This window comes from Aulonocara stuartgranti (assembly GCF_965226115.1).
Source record: "Aulonocara stuartgranti genome assembly, chromosome: 6".
NCBI lineage: Eukaryota > Metazoa > Chordata > Actinopteri > Cichliformes > Cichlidae > Aulonocara > Aulonocara stuartgranti.
Window position 1 is genome coordinate 26,164,832 of NC_138944.1, and position 22,334 is coordinate 26,187,165.

Sequence of the window (22,334 nt, forward strand, 5' to 3'; positions counted from 1 at the left end):
GTTTAAGTGTTACATTTTCATTTTCATAATCACAGTTGTATGTTTGACTTAATGATCTAATCTTAATTATAATCTTGGCATGCAGTCTTGGTAACTGCAGCACATAGTCCTTAATTTGAGGGTCCAATAGAGAAATGGTAGTTAAAGTACTTAATGGTAGCTTAAAATACTTTTTTTTTTTTTTTAACTTTAGGCTTTTTAAAAATTGCACGACTACCCAAAACAACGCAACTTGCCATATTAGTTGCTGATACTGTGAAACTAAATTCTCATTTTGCACTTCACTTGAAATTGTGCAACATTTTGCACCCTGTCTTTACATCTCCACCCACTGTCTTTGGCGATACATTAGATTAAGACTAAATGTCTGCAGAAAACAAAGTATTTAAAGTAATTTAATGTTGGATTTTGTTCCGCGTGTCATGTCAGCATATCTTATCCATGCCTTGGTGTCATTGTACCCATTAACAGAGTCATTATTTGAAGCAAACAGACAATCCATGGTGATAGTGCATGTATAACATGCACTATCACCATGAGCTTTTCACATGTGAAAACATGAACGCTGAATTGAATGGCCTTTAACCTGCCAGCTCCCCATTAACAGTCTGTGTGATATAAAGTTGCACCAAATTAGTGAAGAAAAAAGCAGATAACAGTTCAGAAAATTCATTTACAAAAAGCATTATCTTTTATTGTATATTTTAAAACACTATATGACCATATGTCTGTGGCTTTTACATCAGTCAGAATGACCTTTTTGGCCATTTGTCCACTTTCAGATATCATACATTTGAACCCAGACCCCTTTAAAAATAAGGGAGCAGACAAAAGTCCCCTTATTTATTTATAAGACAGCGTAAAAGCATCAAGGTATAGAAATGTTGTGGGTACTCCTTATAAATGCCGTTTAGCAAACATATTTTTTGCATTTGCAATTTTTTATGATTTTCTCAGGAAAAACCCAAACCAGGTAGACACAAGGACAGTCCGAGTACTAATGGAAGTGGCGGAGCTGCATAGGAAGCACCTTGGGGGCCAACTTCTTTTTAGTCCTGATGGTCTGTTGCACATCATCCTGGGAGATGGCATGATCACTTTGGATGATATGGAAGAAATGGATGGACTGAGGTAAGATCAAAAGTCCAAGGGTCATTTTATTGATGTTTATATACTGCTTTGTGCTCCATGTTTCAATCGTGACCTACCGTGTACAATTTTGAATGCGTGTTCTTGTTTTTGCTTGCAGTGATTTCACGGGGTCTGTGCTAAGGGTCGACATAGACACAGATAGTTGTGCTTCTCCATATTCCATACCACGGAGCAATCCTTACTTCAACAGCACCAACCAGCCACCTGAAATCTTTGCACATGGATTACATGATCCAGGCAGGTAAGTGAAACACTGCACTCTTTAAAGATTCTTGCTATGACTGATTTGCAATTTTCAAATGTAGAAATTCTGCTCATACTATAGGGTATTTTCATTACTGCTCTTGTAGAAAATATGAACTTAGCACAAACAGTAAGGCATTTTGTGTTGGGTCGATTGTTTCTCTGTTGTTAACAATGCTTCCCGGCAATAAATCTTATGCAGTTGGAAAGCCTGTTTATTTCCTCTTATATGGTGACACAAGTAAAATCCATTTACAGGTTGAACAACAGAGTTTGATATATGATCTGCACCCATGAAAACTTCTTCCTTTTTAAAACAGTGTTTTTCCTTCCCACTGTTCCCAAGAGCTTGATCAAAAGGTCTCATTTGATTGGTGGGATTTTCTCTGTATTATTGTAGGGTCTCTACCTTAGTATATAGTATGTCAGTATAAAGTATGTTGAGGTGACTGCTGTTGTCATTTGATGCTATATAGAACTATACACAGCCACAACAGCTGGTCACCAGCTTGGTCACACTCCTGTGTGATGGCATCAACCTGGACTTACTGCTAAATGTCACGTTCCTCCACATGTTCAGGTTCCTGTGCACATGTTGCTGATGCCAGCAGTGGAAGGCAGTCATGGCAGCCCTGTGAGACTGGAGACTAGCTGTATGCAGACTGTTCAGGGTTGTCTTGGTAGAAAGCTGTTGGCCGTGTCATCTTGCAAACCTTGACTGTAGTTTTGTAGAAGACTGCCTATGATTCACCAGTGCTGAGAGTGAGGAAACAACCTGACGGAGACGCCTACCTTGTAGCCTGTCTCTGGCATTGCCCAATTTATGGAACTTCACTTTGGAGGTGGCAGTAGGCCTCCCTCCAAATAATGCAGCAGCTTGGTTTTTGCTTAACATCAGCTGGAAGTAGCCCTATGGGACAGCCCTATAAAGATCAGTCAAACATGGCCTGGGGCATACACCAACTGACCGGTGTACCACGGTCCGTGCTCATCTCAAGATGCTGCTAAACACTAGCCAGTCAGGCACCTGATTGTCAGCAACCAGGCTACTAGAAGTTCGAAACAAAACTCAATAGCAGAACAAGCTGTTCAGCACATGCTCAACTCTGGTGCTCAAATGTAGCACTAGCTTTAATGGGAAATAAACACGCTTTCCAACGGTATAAAAGTTCTTACCAAGATGCATCGTTACAATAAAGAAATAGTCAACTGCATGCAAATTACCTTTTTGTGCTTGTGTTGTATTGCCACCTTTTATTTGTTTGGTGTTTGGATATTACTTCTAGTTATGTTATATTCATTCCTGGCACGCTGTGCTCTGTAGGTGTGCAGTAGATCGACTTCAGTCAGACAATGGGAGTCTTGTAATCCTCTGTACAGATGCCAGTGGCAGAAACACAACAGCAGGAAGAATACTGGAAATTACTAAGGGGGGCGATTATGGTGAGTTACAATTTCCATGAGAATTTCCAAAAATGTTCACAATATTTACCTTTTTCGCATGTTTGGAAGGAGTTTTAATATACCCAGTTGTGCACAGTCTTTGCTGGAGTTTTGTTTGATTGCATTACATCCTGAGAAAGAAGTGAAAATACATTAACATCCTGGATAACCTTTCACATTTATTTCCCTGAAAGTGACATGTGTTTTTATGAATGTCTTTCATTTTGTAAGAACAGTGTTTTGGCAACAGATTCAGAAACACACCAGGTTGAGTGCAGAAACAGTGAAGGTTAAATGTAAAAATGATGTGATCCAGAAATATTCCCCATTTGTGGTGTGTAGATTTGCCAGTGGAATGTAAGATGGTGTCCACAAGTAAGATTTAAAGCTGTCAACAATAATAACTGTCTAGATGATGGTTTGGCGCTGTTGAAAACACAGCTGAGAGGAATCTAGCTCTTCTCACATTTAGAAAATAATCAATAACAGCAGCACTTTACACTGCTTATCCTTCCTTTTTCCACAAAAAGAAAATTACAGCTCTTTGTTCCAAAATATATGAGGCAGGTTATCCTTGCGCTAAGTTAATCCTTAACTTTGATCTCTCACTCCATTTGAAAATGTCACTTCTTGCCACAGACCACCTCTCTCTTGGCCTGATGCCCGATTTAGCCAGTTACCCAAACTCCAAAGTGATTACGGTTGGGAAATGAGCACACCCCGTCTCGGATCATAAATTTTTAAGGGCGGCAAACCTCCATTCATATTTTTCCTTGCCAAGAAATCGTAATCCAGTAAATGTGCCACATTGCCTCACCATCACGCTTTTGAATAAAAGATCAATACATTCTTTTCCAGTTTTGATAAAACACGTCCGATTTAAATCTAGAATTCCCTCTTTCCTCCTTTTTTGTGTCTCATATAAACAACACAGCAATTATGTCTGATGAACGTGGTCTATGTTTTTGATTCCAAAACAAACAAAACAACACCAGTGCATGAATCAAGAAAAGCAGTTAAGTAGATTACAATCCCTGCAACATCAGTGAGACAGAAGAGATTGTCTCTGGGATAAAACATGCATGCAGACAGTTTGTGATGGTGTTACAGATGAATGGCAGTAGGTCTATGAGTCTATTGGAAGTGCCTAAATAAGACCTATGTCTCCTTGTCCCAATAGAAAATGAGCCCTCTGCCTATGACCTGCATTCCAGTGGTGGAGCACCACCTGTGGGGGGTTTCATCTACAGGGGCTGTCAGTCTAGGAGACTTTATGGCAGTTATGTCTTTGGAGATAAAAATGGGTAAGTACAATAAAGAAATGACTGATTAATATATTTAAACAGACTATTTAAGTAGCTGTATGTTTTTAAGAATTAACTGTGTTTACATGATGACAAAAATCTATATTTCAAAGTCATTCTAACATCTTTATCCTCCCAGAGTTGATTTATGACTTAGTAAGATCAACATGACTTTTCTTCTAATATTAAAAACTATTTCCTTTGCATTAGCATGTGCCAGTGTAAACACCAAGTTCATCCACATGGGAGGAAAACATAGACTCCCATGTCACCATGACAGCGCGGACCATTGAGTGTCAGTGGAGATTACACATTGTTCTCTGTGCTGTTCACACTTTTCTCTGGTTTCTCTGGTTTTCTCTGTTTTGCTGATGTCAAACACTGACAGTTGAGTAAACAAAGGGGGTAAAGTGTGTCCCCTCCCCAATCCGTCCAATTATCGCAAGCTGGCACCGTGTTTAAAACAATGTGTGATCAGTTAATTCTGTGCCTTATTACAATTTGGGAGCATTTTGTTGTGGCAAAGTGAAGGCTCCGGCATGATGTTTGTTTTGAAACTAAAGGCTGACTTCCTAACTAACACCATGTGGGACATGGTGTAGAAAAAGAATATGGGTCATGAACCATGCTGTACCATGCTACTACAGTTGATTTCTTTTGCTTTCTCCCCTGTGCACAAATGTAGTACTAAACCTTTTACAGTATCATCCAGTCTGCAGTCACTTACCATGAGTATTTTTACTTTTCACTTTAGTAACCTTCGCATCCTTCAGAAGTCTACATCTTCCACATCAGCGAGTGGTGAAGAGTGGCAGGAAAAAGCTCTGTGCCTGGGCTCAGCTGACTCCTGTGGCACTATGCTTGTTGGACACATCTTGGGTTTTGGAGAGGATGAACTGGGTTAGTATGGCAATTAATAAAAAAGCTAAAAATGTAATTGCTTCTGAGATCTTTTATCTTTGTTTCTTTTCTCTCTTGCACTGATCTTTCTTTAGATTTACACCTGACCTATGTTATGACATATTTTCTGAAGCAAGGGTTTTAATCCATGACTCCTTGAAGGCTTGTTGACTCTGTGTGTGTATGTCTGTGTGTACAGCACATACATACATAACACACATAACCACAGCATAAAACACCACTGAAAATCTGAAAACAGGCAGCATGGTGGCGTGATGGTTAGCACTGTTGCCTCACAACACCACTGTCTGGCCAAGGCCTTTCTGTGTGGAGTGTGCATGTGTTAGCCCTGCATCAGACTGGTGACCTGTCAAGGGTGTACCCTGCCTCTCGCCCTATGTTAGCTGAGATAGGCCCCCCACAACCCTGATAAAGATGCGACTGGATGGATGGATGATAAAGCCAACACGCCTCTCATTAAGTAGTCCAAACATCTTAGTTAGTTGTCATTTTTGTAGGATAGTCATAATCTTCCAAACCTCCTTAATTCACTGTGCCACCATGACATGTGTTAAGTGTTTCTCTGGGCAAGTTAAAGATTAAGTTAATATATGCAGAGTAACCTGAAATGAACTGACACAAGACAGTTTTATAAGTTGGATCCCCACCACACACTCGAAGAATTGTAAACCGTGAGCTCTGATGTTTCTGATTAAAATGAACACATGATGTAAATTGTTCGCCCAGCCATCAGAAATCTTTGATCACAGTTGTTGCCAGGTCTTGGAGTTATTGTTTGACGAGATATTTAAAGATTTCTGTATTCGATCAGGATTTGCAAGTGGTGCAAGAATTGCAGCGGGGGCCAGGCCTATGTCCCAAAAAAGAGGCCCCACAGACAGATGTTTACAATTTGTCCCCCTATGGAATTTTCTTGCAGGCTTGTTCCTCATTAAATCATCTGCCTGGTTCCCAGTCATGAGTATCCAATTGTCTCATTAAACTCTTTTTTAAAATCCATTGGCAAGTGCAGAAATGCAGAAGCCTGTGATACACTCATTTTCCTAAACCCCTCATGTCCTCCCCTTTCATTTTCTTGTGTTTCCTTGTCTTGTCTTGTCTCTTCTTTAGTTAGGCACTGGGATCTGCTGAATAGTTGTTCGGACATTGGAAGTATTTCATGCAGATGATGCTGATGGGATTCCCACTTAACTGTTCTTCTTTTGCAGGTGAAGTCTACATACTTGCAAGTAGTAAAAGCATGGTGCAGTCACACAGTGGGAAACTCTACAAGCTGGTGGACCCGAAAAGGTAAAAGCAGGAAGTCCCTTGGTAATTTGTGCTGGTATGTAGTTAGTTGTTCGGTGATTAAGTGATTCCTTCTTAGTGGGGAGGACATTCAGCTATTCATTAAAAAATCCTGCATTACGTCCACAAGAGGGCAAACCAAGACAATGAGAGACAAAACTACTGGTAAATCGCTCTCTCTTGAGTTGAGTTTAGTTATAAACTCATTCCCCAAAGGTTGTAATTGAGTTATTCGTTCGAGTTAGTCTGAACAACATTTTCAGTAGCTTTAAGTGTTGATTGTGATTCCTGTCAACAACAACACAGATTATTTTCAGTATATTCAAGCAGGACAGCCGTTCCCAAGTATTGGAGAATTTGGGATTTTTTTTAGACAGCAATTATAATTGTTACCTTAGCATGTTATTAGCCTATTAGCCAATTCTTACCGTTAACTGTTTTAGGCATATTAACGCAGCTTTAAAAAGTTAAGGAGGTTTAAAAAATTAAAAAATACAAGCAAATAATTCAACAGTGTGAAGTTGTTTAACCGATATCATGAATTCATAATCACAGCTAAAGTTTGGAAAAATAATTCAGGAGGATGATATCTGAAAGGTGAAGCAGCAAACGCTGTACGTACTAAGGTTGTCACGATACTTGATTTTCCTTATACCCAGGAAAATATTCTAAATACTAGATACAATTTTTGAATTTTTGATTTTGATAAAAATTACACTTCCTCTTAGAACAATAAAACGAATAACATCAATGATGACAGCATTTTTAGGTTGCCAGACATAAAGAAAATACAGTAAGGTAAACATGTAAGGTTGGCTGAGGTCGCACTGCACTTTTCGTGACTTGGCACCATATTTTTTATTTTTGATCAAAAACAAAAGAAACACAATACTTTCTAGATACAAATATTTGTGATATCATGGTAAATGAACTCATTGTATTAGGATTACAGACAGGCAGGAGGTTTTCTCAAGCATTAAGGTTATCATTTTTTTTATATTAGCCATAGCTGCTAGCCTCTTTCTTAATGATAATAGACAGCTAGTGTGGCTATAAGGTAACTGTTAATACTTACCGGTAGATGGATAATGCTTGTAGACAACAGCTAGGTTCTGTGCAGTTATCTATGGTGTGTGTGTGTGTGTGTGTGTGTGTGTGTGTGTGTGTGTGCTGATATCAATACTATTGCTAAAGATGATCTAATCAGTATTAATTTTGTATTGTCAGTTAGTTTCTTAGTATTGAGATATATGTATATGTATGTATGTATGTATGTGTATATATACATATATATATATATATATATATACACACATATTTTTTACAATATGTGTTAATGTGTGAATAAGTGTTAATGCAGGTGAATACTTCACTGTTAGCAAAGTCATATCCGTTAACACCCCTAATCAGGACTGCCTATTACAGATGGAAGAACTACAGTAAACCACCAGCTTTATTTTCATGCTGTGATTGTTTTGTTGTGAAATTTAGATGAGCCTAACAGCATATTATGAGATCTTAGTTACTCACAGATCATCACATTGAAGAACAGTGTCATCCTCACTGCTTACACACATTCCTGCAAGTAGAATTGTTTATGCACATTACAGCTTCCCAGAATGGATGCTGAGTGGTTACTGGAGAAAAAAAAATAGCCTTTCAAATTGTTTGCTTAGAAAAACACTGCTAGCAGCACTGATTCTATTGCTTTATTCAACTTTTGTCTACTGGTTAGATGCTAAATATGCAACAGTGATATTTTGGTAAGTGTGAGGGAAAAGACAAAGACACCTGTTGTCAAGTAGCGACATTTCAACATATTAACCACTAACAGGGTGATATGGACAAACTCTGTATAGCCAAAATATCCATGTAGATACACTATCCATTCATTTTCTTCCACTTATTGAATTCAGGGTCACAGAGGGATTAGAGTCTATCTTGGCTGTCATAGGGGAAGAGGTGGGGTACACTTTGGACAGGTCGCCAGTCTATTGTAGGACTAACACAGAGAGACAGACAGCCATTCACACCTACATCCAGTCTAGAAGCACTAATTAACCTAACATGCGTATCTTTGGACTGTGGGAGGAAGCTCAAACACGCAGGCAGAGAAGGCCACAGCTGGGTGGTGGATTCGAACCCTCCAGCACACGTCTACTTCCCTTTGGGAGGTGAAATCCATTTCTTTTCCAGTTTAATGCTTAATTAGCTTTGGAGGGAACATGTGCACAAGTGCAGCTTCATCATTTATATGTCAGTACATGTCACCATATCATAATCCTTACCATATGCATCGCAGTATTAGAAATCATTCTGATAGTGATAGATCTATAAACTCTGCTTGGAGAGCCAAGTACATGTGAAAAACATTTGTCACTCAAGATGAGGAAATATGAAAACGGAATGAATTCGACCCACAAAAATACAAGAGGGATGTATAAAAAGTTTGATCCGTAATATTTGCAGTACAGAAATCACTTCAAACATAAGAAGACTTTGTAATTCAAACCAACTGCATATACAGTCTCAAGCCAAACCCACTCAGTGATTGTGCTTTATCTTTTTAATCAGTGCTTTTGCAGGGAGATGAGAGCATAAGATCCTGTAGGCCTACCGGTTCAAGTGAATGAGTGGCTTGTGATTAAGAGAAGTAAATAAAGTAGCATAAGCATACTGAGGAGAAAGAACACAATAGAAACATATTCACATCTTATTATTCCTGGGTGACGGCAGTGCCACCCAGGCATTAGCACAGTTAATTACAGCACAGATGTTTCAAAGGGGGCCCTGATGGCTTGCTTCGTATTTATGTTTTCTGGCATGGCTGCTGGACGCATTTCTCCCAGAGAACAGTTCTTTCCACCATCAACTGGACTTGTTTAGTTTGTGTGGACCCTGTGGTGTTAGAGTCCTGACTCCTAATACACTCTGGCTTCGTTATTAGGATTTTGTTACAGGGAGGATGGAGAGAGGGGGCAAAGGGGGGGAAATGAATAGGGTAGCTAACGTGTCTGACCCCAGCACGTTATCAAGTCTGGTGGTCCTCCCTTCTTTTCTCTTCCCTACTGCAGGGACATCTGGACTCTGAAGCCCATTCAGACAGAGGTTTGTTTTAGAGTGTGGTGGTTTTTGTGGCCCGGTATAGCATCTCACGCTGTGTTTTAATCAACTCTGTGTTTGGGAACATAGAGTGGGAAAAAGAGGAACCGTTAGGGGAGCGGTAAAGGCTTACAAGGAAACATCAACCATAAAATCCCTCAGCAGTGTTTGTGTAAACACGTCCTGGCCAAATGACTTCATTTTTAGGTATTTGTTTGTCAGTTGGAGTACCCCTCCAATAATAAATAGGCCACCATGCATTTTGAAACATGCCGAATGGGTGTGGTGTGACTGAGGTTGTACGCGAGAGAAAGCAAGAATGTAGAAAGGCGCGGCTTGTTTTTGGTGTTGCAGTGGGATAGAAATATGCATTAATATTTATCATTAATATCTTTACTGACCGTATCTCAGTGTGGTGACTGTAAGATGTGGTTGTGGTTTAACGATCAATGAGAGGACCTTAGAGTTTAGAAGATAAGAATAGGTATCTGTGGAAGCATGTTTAATGTTTCACCTTTCCACAGCAAAGTGATTAAATGTAATTTCTACCCTTTGTTGCTTGTCTTTAACATACATCAGTAACCCTGGTTCTGCACTCCTGAGTGTGCCTCGAACATACTGCAGGTATTCAGGGCCTGGGTTTTGCTTCTTTTCTGTCCCACTGAGTCTGCATTTAATAACAATTATTTGTACAGTGAAAGCATTATATTTGTGCCAGGAACAAACCTGTTTTATGTCCTTTTACCTGTTCTGAGGGTCATACAGTAAAGTTACGTGTTTATCACATCATAATTCAGAATCCCCACGTTGCACCCCCACCTTGCTCCTATGGTCAGTCCTTGGCAGGAGCTTAATTAACATATAGAGCCAGATCTCCTGCTGCTTTCTGGTACAAAATGCAATTTGCCATTCTTCATGTTGCAGCTCGTCACAGGGAAAGCAGTATTGAGAAGGACTTTTCACACGTTCGGGTTTTGTCAGCTGCAAGCTAGACTGATTGAATTACAGTGAGCAGAGCCCTTAAAAAGACACAGTGAACTTCAAATAGGGCCCTGGGACCTCCTTTATGAACTGCATTAGACATGGAAGTCACAAATCACTAGATGTGCTGAGGAAGGAGACCACGGGTGCTCCTTCGTGGATATATTTATCTATATGTGTGCTTTTCTGTGTGTTGTGTGCATAGATGTAAACCATGTGGGTGGTGGGTACACACACACATGCGAGCTTGTGTGCGTGTGTGGTACGCCAGCTCCCAGCACGCTACAGGAAAAAAAAAGTCTTTTCTTTATTTTCCTATCCCTCCTAAATCTTCCTACATCTCCGCTGTGGTCCTCCCCTTGACAAAGCTGCTTGCTAGTCCCACTGAATAGCCCTGGCTCCTACAATACACAGTAAATTTCTTACACAATTAAAACAAGGAAAGAAGCTACAAAAGGAGCCCCCAAACAATGGAGTTGGATGACAAAACAGCAAAAGAGACCACACTGGGCCGTTTGATTAGGCCATTGTTAGAGTGCACAGTGTACACCACTCCATAGCCCTTTTCTCACATACACCTCGTGTCAATCAAACAGACCCTGCGAGCTAACAAGCTAAACACAGATACACACTGATAACAAGTTTGAGGCAGAGCATTCGCACTCCTTCGACATGGAAGATTTGAAGGATGGTCACTGTTAATGTTTAACTGACGTAAGGGAAGAAGAGAGGACACAAAGAAAGAACCTGATCCTGCATTCATCTGCCCTGTTCTGTATGTTATCTTTGCAGCTGTGCTTGCGTGCTTTGTCACTTTTTGCTCTGTTTTATGTTCAGTTATGGCATGATCAGTGTCTCATACCACTCTCTGACTTTAGTTGTTCTCTTTCTGTCTCTCCACTTGTAACTCTTGTGGAAGCACTATCGCCTTCTCCCACTCCCTTACTCTCACACATACGCCACCCCTCCCAAAGTTGATAAATTCCCACAGTGGCTGTTGACCCAGCTGCCTTTGTCAAGTGGTGCTACCAGCAGGTGCTGTTTTCACAGCCACCCTGGCAGTCGTACAGGCTGTTTAGTAGCACTGCTGACCCCTGCCTGCTATTAACAGTGTTAGCTACAGACCAGCCCCCCCAATTCTCTAGGGACTCTTACTCTTTCTCCCTCTCCTTCTCTTTCTGTTTTCTCCCCTCTTTTGCTCTTTTTTTTTTTTTTTTTAACTACATGCAGCCTGCAGCAACAAAAGCCAGCAGAGATGGAGTATGGAGTTGGGTGCTGATGGGAGCATGGGAATCAACCCCCACCGACACTCCATCCTCAAAATTTAAAGCAACTTTAACACATACACACAGGCAGTGTGTCTGTCAGAACACCTGCAGCACACTTTTCAAATCAGGAAATCAGCATTTAAGATTTTCTTTATTTAACATATATTTGTGAAATTCTTCAAATATATAATTAGTATGCACAAAATCAAGTGTATTTATCCCCCAGTTGTTAGTATTTTTTGTAATAAAACTGCATCTTTCATTTAAATCTGTACAGCAAGTAAAATGAAAATAATTTATACCGAAGTACCGACTGCTGGAACAGGTGATCAGCACCTCACCAAAGCAGAATAGAATGAGTATCTAGTGGTGCTTCCACAACAAACACAAAGTAAACACTTTGAGGAGCTTCATTACTCACAGAACCTGCTCAGTGGGGCTACTACATGCAAATCCAGGTTGGCATTTACACCGCATTACCAAAACCTGTCAGAGCAACTCTTATGACACCTCCGACACTCAGAAATGGAGGAAAAGCTTATTGATGCCATTTGCGGGCAGCCTTCGCTCTTAGAGACAGGTAAAACAGGAAAGAACACAATCGTAAGACTCTGATAAGTTCTGAGATGTTATTGTAACGTAAAACGTGACTACCATAGGAACAGCTACCCAGATGGAAGTAATATGTATTCTAAAAATAGCTGATTTGAGCTTTAATATACAAATTGCTGGTTGTATGTCTTCAATCTAGTTTTGGCTTCTCCTGCTGATTGACTATTTGCTCCCCTGCCATGATTGATGAGGCCCGTCCTATCGTGGAGTGAGAATTACATACATACACATTCAGTGACCTCACTGCTCACGCCTCTCATACCAGCACCGGTCCACAAGAGTCCAGTTACCCTGCCTGTGTGTCAGACATATGCGCACACGCCTTAATGTCCAACAATGTTTTGTAGCAGAATGTTTACACATCTATTTTTCTTCCTCTCTCTCCTTTTCACAAATGTACACACTAGCAAATGTGTGTGTGTGTGTGTGTGTGTGTGTGTGTGTGTGTGTGTGTGTGTGTGTGTGTGTGTGTGTGTGTGTGGCACCAACAGACGCTTCACATTCGAACTTGATTACGCACTCACTGTATTATTTCCAGATTTGTGGAGCGTGATATGAAATAATTGTGTTTCAGCCCATTTGCTGATGTGCGTGTCTGGATGTTTGTCTTAGTATGGAATAATATGCTTCTCTGGTGTTCAAACTTGGCACATATGGTGTGGAGATGTTTCTGTTTGTGTCTGTGTGCATTTTCCAAACCGTGTTCATATCTGTGGGAGCCATGCTTTAACCCCGTATGTCGTTTCGTTCTTCGAATAAGAATTCAAAATAAAAACAACCACACATGAAGCGGCTCATGTCCCAACTACACGCTTAAATATTAACTTGCTATTAATTGGTAATACGTAGAAAAAGAGCCGCCGTCACTTTAACAGCATGTCACTGGAAAAAGAAACACACGCCTCCTTCAGGAGCAAATACATAAATTTTTAACTTGGCAAGTTAAAAGTTTACATCTTAAAGTCCCTCACTTCAAAAGTGCTTTCCCACTTAAGTTACATATCAACAAAACCTGATAGGCTCGAAAATCTGAGATCACGGACGCAGCGTGCGATGGCAGATTTGTCTTGTTGTACCATTCAAAAATAGCTTTGCGGTAAATAAATAGCTACCACAATACATCACAGTCAAGTGTTAGATGCTTAAATAGAACACATTTCCTACAGTCCCATCCTAAATCATGGTATAGTGTTACTGTGTAGCTCAGCCAGTGTGAGTTGGATGAGTGTTTTGTTTTTGTTTAGTCTCAGCTTTTTGTTTAACAGGACTTTTTTTTTTAAAGGTTGCGTGAAACTTTGTAGAAACTGTTGTGATCTGGCAACTAAATGTGTTTGTGGGCGAGGCTCAAACCTCTAAACAGACTTGTGTAAGCCCAATTAAACGACCCGTGGACGCTGAATGACTGATTTCTGTTTTGGACACAACAGCAGTTCATTCATTTGAGGCAGATGCTGATTAATAGGTAGAATTTAAACAACATATAGCACATCTCTTGACATGCAGTCATCCAAACAGTGAATTATACCAAAGCTACATGCCTTTAAACCACATTTTCCCTTCATAAATCAACACAATTCTGATTCTGTGTTATTATTATTATTAAGAGTTGAAATATGTTCTCCGGTTATTAACTTGAAATGTCTTGTATTATTTATTTGGTTATAATAAATTGTCGCTGTGTCGCTGTGGCTTAATCACCATATTGAGAGGCTTCTGTCTGCTGAATACTTACTTTGTCTTCTTCTGTTTTTTTAACAATTGCTGCAGGCCTTACACCCCTAAGGAGTGCCAGCATCAGGTGGAGCCACCGGAGCTGCTGATGACAGCTTGTTCCAGACACTGTAAGAACGGCCGCTGTACTCCCACCGGCAAATGCTGCTGCAACCCCAGCTGGGAAGGACAATTTTGCCGAGTCGGTAAGAGTGCATCTGTCGCCCTCAGCGTATAACATGGACCAACATCGACGTGTTCTTTCACTTCAGATGTGGAAAAGATGTTCAGTAATATCTGCCATAGTTTCCCTAATCAGAAATCAGAGTACGTCTGAATAAAACAAAGTTTAAAGTGTTTTCACTCTCTCATACCCTGTGACTGTAGCCAAATGTGAACCAGCCTGCCGCAATGGAGGAGTCTGCGTGGAGCCCAACAAGTGCCTGTGTAAGAGTGGCTACTCCGGAAACCAGTGTGAGAAGAGCGAGCGGGGTATGCCCAACGACCAGGAGAATGGCGGGATAGTGGACCACATCATCGACATGACCTCGTACCTCTTAGACCTGACCAAGTACGTCGTATAGTGGTGTGCGGAGGGGGCCGCTCCCCATCATCCATCCTCAAGTCTACACACATCTACCTTTCGCCCTCAAAAGACTCTTAGGTTTGCTAAATGTGGCCCCTTAATTTCCGCTCACATTCTCACGGGCAAGCACACACACACACACACACACACACACACACACACACACACACACACACACACACACACATGCAGGACCCCATCAGACTGCTTTTAAACCACATCACCATACCAAGCTTTTCCTCTCCTTACCTATAAGCTACTTGTTCCTGAACACCAGGCCTGGCATCCAAGCCGTGTTCACATTTCAGAGAGCCCTGCAGACAGCTGATTGATGAGTTCCACTAAGACATTTCCTCTGCTGCTCTAAAAACGCCTTCACTGGCTCCACAGGAACAGGAACTCTGCCGGAGCGGACTGTTAAAACCCCGAGACTTTTATGCTGCCTTACGAAAAATGGAGTTTGAGGCATTTCAGTGGAGACAGTTGATTATTCAGGAGTTCATTAAGGATTCAGAATTGGGTGGCTCAAGATGCAGTTTGTGTTCACGGTCCGTTGAAAACCTAGCAAAGAAATAAATGTCTACGCACTCAGACTGTGAGCACGAGGCATGCGTCTCATAGAGCCTGCAGTGCTTTTTGCTTTACTATTCCAAAAGCACTAACAAGAGGAAGGCTGTGTTGACTCATTTATGTTGTGTTCAGTTTGTGGGTACATAGTCATAAACAGCAATTTACAGTATAAAGAACGTATCACTCATTTGCTATCAGTGTACAGAGAGGATCTACACACAGACGTAGGAATGAGCGAGTTGAGAACATTGTACTTTGTCAGCGCCAGTTTCATGCAATTTGAACGGAGTGTTCGAATCCCATGCACTGTATCGTTTTCCTTTCATTCACTTTTTTATTCAAAATTAATTTCAACATTTATTAAAAGCGCAATGAGAGTAGTTTCAGCTCCACGCGTTCACACAGCACACTGTCACAGGTATGGTTTAACAAACTCTTTTCATTGCGTCACACACTGAAGCAGAAAGCTGAAGTCAAAACTATAAAGGGAAGGGATGAAACGCGCTGATGTATATTTCCAATAGAGCTTACCTACTTAGTAATACAAGAAAAAATCTACAAAAAAATCTATAGCATTACTATTGTTATCATAGAGGAGGGTTTATTTTTTTAAGCGTAATAATATATGGGAGAATATGGTGTTTATAGAAAGCAATTTTACACTAAGCTCGTCAGTTCATGTCATTTCATGTTGTACTTATACATATGCAGCTTTTATAAAAGACACGCGAGGATGTTTTCTTTTTTTGCCCAGAGTACAAGTAACGCATGTCTGTGCCTGCAAATAGTCATTCGGAGGAGTTGGTGAAGCTCATCTAAAACCCACCCACCCCCACCCCCACAGCAAGACCGTCAGAATTGTGCTTCTGTAGTAAGATGATCAAAGATCTCGACAGGCCACCAAGTCAGTGTGGAAGGAGCTCAGAGACAGGGCTGGCATTAACCTGAGGAAGAAAGTGCAAATTCTCTTGTGAGCATTTCCAGAGTAAGGCAAGAAATTTTAAGAATGTGTTTGTTATTATAGATGCATATAGATGCATTCTTTCAAACCCAAGACTCATCCTAATAAGAACATTTAATTTTTTTACTTTTCTTCTTCACTACCCGTAAAGCCAGTCTTCCCAGAACTGACAGCTGTTGTTTTAAGTTTTTAAGGAAAATATTTATCCTTGTACTTTATCCACAGCTTTTATTTTGAAAATCTAGTTTCAATAACTTGATTTTCAATTAAAGTTTAGTCAATTGAAGTTTAGTGGCCATAAATGATGTGCTTATTGTTCATCTCCTGCTTTCCTTGTGTTTGCTGAAATAAAACAACTGTACCTGGTCTTAAAACATCAAAAAGGAATTCATGCTGTAAAATGGAAAATTATAATTTTTTAGCACTTAATGTGAAAGTTGCATTGTAGCTGCTGAGACGGCGTGGTGTGAATAGAATAACCATTTTCATTATTTAAGTAGTTACACAAATAAAATAATTATTTAAATTCTCTATGTTGTTTTTACCATTGTACTGTATGTGACAATTTTGTATTCCTGTATTGTAAATAAAAGTAGGGATAACTTGGTTTCTCTTCAGAAATATCAATATGTCTATTAAAATGTATAGCATGTCTGAAATATTTGTCTCTCTTGTTTAAGATGTTTTTAAAAAAGTATCTATTTTTAAAATGATTTTCTTATATAAATTTTCTAATCAGTTCATAGTGTGTACTATAACATAAAAAAATTTTAACAGTTAAAACTGACCAACTTGGAGCAACATAACTATAAATGTAACTATTAGGAGTGAAAACATTTCATGAATGACTTATGAAGGAGTGGTACAGCCATTAAAGGGTTCCCTATTCAATCAGAGCTTGGTGAAAAAGGAGCAACCTTCACAGATGACTAGGGATGGGTACCGGTATCGGTTCTGATATAAAATGGTAGTAACCAGACCGAAAAGCAGCGCACATTTTGGTGCTTTATTTCTGTGCTTTTTTTTCCTGAGATGTCATACACTTTAGATTCTAGCCAATCATTTTACGTTTCCAAGGATAGTAGGCGGGCCCAGGTACGTACGTTCTTTTAGAGCAGAGCTACAGATTAAAAACGCCCAAGGCGAGGCGGTCAAACTCTGGCTGTACTTCACAGCAAAAGATGCAAACTCAGCAGCCTGCAACAAGTGCTATAAGGTGATACTGTGCAAAGAAGGTAACTCGACGAACCTGGCGACGTATAGCATTTTGTTAAAAGCCGAGAAATGTGCCGTATTTGATAGCTTGCTGCGAGACCTCACACCGGGCACATCTACTGCGGGTGTGGTGCCCGTTATCGGACCTGGAGTTAGCAACATCCCCCAAAAACCCGAAGAGTAGAGTCCTGGCCCCTAGCCCTGCCAGTGTAGCAGAAATGATTGTTGTATTGCTGATAATGTTTGCACTCCGTGCTTACTGTCCCTTGTGGTCCACCGTAGTGGCAACGGGGAGTGTTTGCTGTCACGAAAGTGGGTGTGTTTGATGTTGAAATGGACGAGCGGCAATAAAGATAATGGTGGCTCACGAAGCAGATTATGAACACGTTATTCATAAGTTTGAGACAGAATATTACATGGTGTCAGAGTAAATCGAACTAAACGCCCACCGACAGAGCGAAATGGATTCGTCGGGAGTTCCTGCACCACGGATGGACTGGGATTCAGCCAATCTTCCCGATGCCTGGCGGAGGTTCGTGCAACATGTGAAGCTAATGTTTAGCGGCCCGCTAAGCGGCAAGCCCGAGGAGACCCAGTGCAGCTATCTTCTTCTGTGGGTAGGAGAAAGAGGCAGGGACATTTATAACACATGGCAGCTGTCTGATGAAGAAGCTAAAAAGCTGACCACATATCTCGACAGGTTTGAACAGTACCTCATGCCGAAAACGAACACCATTTTCGCCAGATACAAGTTTAATGAAAGACTCCAAGGTGAAGGGGAGTCATTTGAACACTTTGTGACCGAGTTAAAGTTACTCGTCAAGCAGTGTGGCTACGTTAACAGTGATGAAATGGTCCGAGACAGGATTGTCTTTGCAACCAGTTTACCACAAGTCAGAGAAAAGCTGCTGAGCCAAGGGTCAGATTTGACTCTAGAAAAAGCCATAGACATTGCACGCTCCTATGAGATCGCACGAGAGCAATTGAAAGCCATGGTTGACCCACACACGAGCCTGCAGGGAGCAGCGCCCGCGCATGCAGTATCCGCTAAGCGCCAGAGTACGCAGCAAAAAGATAGGAGGGCACCTCATTATAATAAGATGGGAAAAGTGTGTGGAAGATGTGCACGAGCACACAGCCAGAAGGAGGAGTGTCCTGCAAAAGGGAAGAGGTGCAAAAAGTGCAATAAAATGAACCACTTTGCCAAAGCATGCCGTTCACAAGCACCACACCAACCCAACCCAGTGTACTCTATTAACCCTGACACTCCAAGCGATGAAGCGGAGCTATTCATAGATTCCATAACAAAGTGCAACGAAGGGGAGGCCGATGAACAGGCTTACGCCGACGTAGAAGTAGGCTCACTGCATCACACCGTGAGTTTTAAGCTTGACACAGGAGCCACTGCTAACGTCATCCCTGCCCGATTGTTTAAGAAGTGTTTTAAGCAGGTTAGCTTGGCACCGCCCACACGCACACTATCTGGCTATGGAGGAGAAAAACTCAACATCAAGGGCACATGCCAGTTGAAGTGCAGGTGGAAAGGCATTCACAAGATGCTGACATTTGACATAGTAGACACTGCAGCACCCCCCATCCTAGGGTTGAGAGCATGCCTGGATCTAAACCTAGTCAAGCTGGTCATGTCAGTACAGATCACAAATGTCATGGAGGAGTTTGCCGATGTGTTCGAGGGCATAGGGAAATTCCCAGGAGAATGCGACTTACACATTGACCCAGACGCCATGCCCGTTGTGTGCCCCCCCCGGAGGATCCCTTTCACACTGCGGGAACGACTGAAACGGGAGTTGGATGACATGGAGAAAAACGGCATAATCATCAAAGTAAAAGAACCCACAGAATGGGTAAACGGACTGGTGGTCGCAGAGAAGCGTACTGGGAAGCTCAGAGTATGCCTCGATCCTCGCGAATTAAACAAAGCCATCAAAAGACCTCATTACCCGCTTCCAACATTGGATGACATCACACCAAAGCTGGCAGGAGCACAGTACTTCAGTGTCATGGATGCTCGCTCAGGCTATTGGGCCATCCAACTAACCACCAAGTCATCGCTCCTCACCACCTTCAACACGACCTTTGGCAGGTACCGTTTTCTGCGCCTTCCTTTTGGGATAATATCAGCACAGGACATTTTCCAAAGGAAAATCGATGAGACGTATGAAGGGCTCAATGGAGTGGCAGCCATCGTGGATGACATCCTCGTGTTTGGCAGGACAAAGGAGGAACACGACGAGAACCTCCGTGCCATGCTTGAGCGCACACGGGAGCGAGGAGTACGTCTCAATCCAGAGAAATGTGTCATAGGCGCCACAGAAGTGAGCTACTTTGGACACAAACTCACCCGGGAGGGCATCCAGCCAGACCCAAAGAAACTGCAGGCCATAAAGGACATGCCACCTCCTGAGAATAAGAATGAGCTTGAGACAATCCTTGGAATGGCGAACTACCTGTCCAGATTCGCACCACGACTATCAGAGGTGAACGCACCGCTGCGTCAGCTGCTCAAACAAGACTCAGAGTTCATCTGGGATCAGACCCACGACAGAGTCTTCCAGCAAATGAAAGATCTCATAACCAGAGAACCAGGCCCCATACTGGCATACTACGACACGACCAAGGAGCTACGGCTACAGGTAGATGCATCAAAGTATGGTTTGGGAGCTGTGTTAATGCAGGACGGACATCCAATAGCATATGCTTCAAAGACACTGACCCTAACAGAAGTCAACTATGCACAGATCGAAAAGAGCTCTTTGCAGTGCTGTTTGGATGCAAGCGTTTCCACACGTACATATACGGCAGGAGAGTCATCGTAGAGTCGGACCACAAGCCGTTGGAGCACATACTGAAGAAACCAATCTCTGTAGCCCCTGCTCGTCTGCAGCGCATGCTGTTACAGCTGCAGAGATACGACATAGAGATCGTGCACCGGCCCAGAAAAGACATACCTGTGGCCGACACACTGTCCAGGAAACCATTGCCCGACCAAGACAGCACGCTGAGTGAAGGCATGGAGGACCAGATCCACTCGGTGATAAACAGCCTCCCAGTAAGTGACAAAAAACTCTCAGAGATACAGGCTGCAACAGGATGCGACCCGCAGCTCACCCTGCTGAAGCAAACTGTGCAGGATGGCTGGCCTGAGGACAGAAAAAAATGCCCCAAAACCCTTTTGGACTTCTGGACTTTCAGAGATGAAATTTCACACTCCCATGACATCATCTTCAAAGGTGACAAAATTATAGTGCCAACAGCCCTAAGAAACAACATGCTGGAGAGAATCCACACTGGGCACATGGGGATTGAGAGGAGTAAGCAGAGAGCAAGGGACGCCCTCTTCTGGCCAGGCATGGGCAAGGACATAGCTGCCACGGTGGAAAACTGTTCCATATGTCAGGAGAGGCGCGCGGCGAATCCCAAAGAACCTCTCATCCCACACCAGATCCCTGAGAGGCCATGGCAGGCAGTGGCCTCAGATCTCTTCACATGGCGTGGACGGGACTACTTGGTAGTTGTGGACTACTACAGCCGCTACTTTGAGGTCGAAAGGCTATTCTCTACCACTGCAGGGTCCGTCATCAAAAAGCTCAAGGCCATATTCGCCAGACATGGTATACCAGAGACGCTTATCTCAGATAACGGCCCACAATACAGCTCTCGAGAGTTCAAGGATTTTGCAGTCACATGGGACTTTGTCCACACGACCTCAAGTCCTTTGTACCCGCAAAGCAACGGCCTTGCCGAAAGAACAGTCAAGACGGCCAAATCAGTTCTGGATAAAGCTCATGCTCAGGGAGTAGATCCCTACCTGTCCCTATTGGAGCAAAGGAACACGCCAGTCGACAGCTTCAGGTCACCCGCGCAGCTCCTCATGAGTCGACGTCTACGCTCAGTGCTTCCTGTTACCGGATGCCACCTGGTACCTCGCATCATAAGCCCGACGGTTGTGCAAAAAACACGGATGGAAAGACAAGAGCATCAGAGGCGTTACTACAATCGCAGCGCCACACCACTACCGAGGCTGCAGCAGGGGGACCACATTCGCTTTCAGCACGAGTCCGGAGCCTGGAAACCGGCTGTCATCATCCGACCTGCAGAGACTGCCCGCTCTTTCGTGATCCGCACTGGCGAGGGACAGACTATACGGCGTAACCGACGGCACCTGAGAGGCGCCAAGGCGTCACCGGCACCTTCAGCACCAACATCCGATCTGGTAACCCAGCCAGATAGTGCGGCTCAACAACAAGCAGAGCCCCTGTCACTATCTAGAGACACTACAACACCAACCATGGACACTAGCCCTGCACTGACCACCAGATCAGGACGAGTGGTCAAACCGAGGGTTATTCTTGACCTGTGATGTAAAGGATGTAGGCGGATCGCTGCCCTAACAAAAAACAAAAAGGAAACATGTCAAATGTCCATGTACTAATGAGTGCATATCCCACATCGCATTGTTGTTGTTAGTTTAGGCCGCAGTAATTTTACACATGGCAATGTTGAAAAACTGTTCCTTATCCTCAGGTTCGGGATGTTCTATTTTGAAATGTATACCAGCTGTGTCACTGGTGGGCATCTAAAAAAAAGGGAGATGTTGTATTGCTGATAATGTTTGCACTCCGTGCTTACTGTCCCTTGTGGTCCACCGTAGTGGCAACGGGGAGTGTTTGCTGTCACGAAAGTGGGTGTGTTTGATGTTGAAATGGACGAGCGGCAATAAAGATAATGGTGGCTCACGAAGCAGATTATGAACACGTTATTCATAAGTTTGAGACAGAATATTACAATGATGACGGATGATGATGGCAGCAGCAGCCGTGCTTCTCTGCGTGAGTAGCTTAATGTTGTTCGTGTGTAATTTACGTTGAGTAGGCTAATCACGTTATTACATTAATGCATGTAAGGTGAACTAGCAAACATCATCATAGCTACATGCGGCTGTCTTCTTGTTTGATGGC

At 42.4% G+C, this 22,334-nt stretch overlaps 1 protein-coding gene across 7 annotated transcripts in view; it reads left to right on the forward strand.

The window, feature by feature from the left end:
• The window catches only part of hhip (hedgehog interacting protein), a 37,646-nt gene extending 20,855 nt beyond the window's left edge, over nt 1-16,791 (forward strand). For all 7 annotated transcript variants that reach the window (XM_082537121.1, XM_082537123.1, XM_082537122.1 and 4 more), the window contains 8 exons: nt 958-1,131; nt 1,250-1,393; nt 2,720-2,838; nt 4,019-4,142; nt 4,897-5,042; nt 6,272-6,353; nt 14,081-14,229; nt 14,411-16,791. In XM_082537121.1, the coding sequence (XP_082393247.1) occupies nt 958-1,131; nt 1,250-1,393; nt 2,720-2,838; nt 4,019-4,142; nt 4,897-5,042; nt 6,272-6,353; nt 14,081-14,229; nt 14,411-14,607 (1,135 nt within the window). In that variant the 3' untranslated portion in view covers nt 14,608-16,791. The remainder of the gene's footprint in view (nt 1-957; nt 1,132-1,249; nt 1,394-2,719; nt 2,839-4,018; nt 4,143-4,896; nt 5,043-6,271; nt 6,354-14,080; nt 14,230-14,410) is intronic.
• Nucleotides 16,792-22,334: the final 5,543 nt, after the last annotated feature.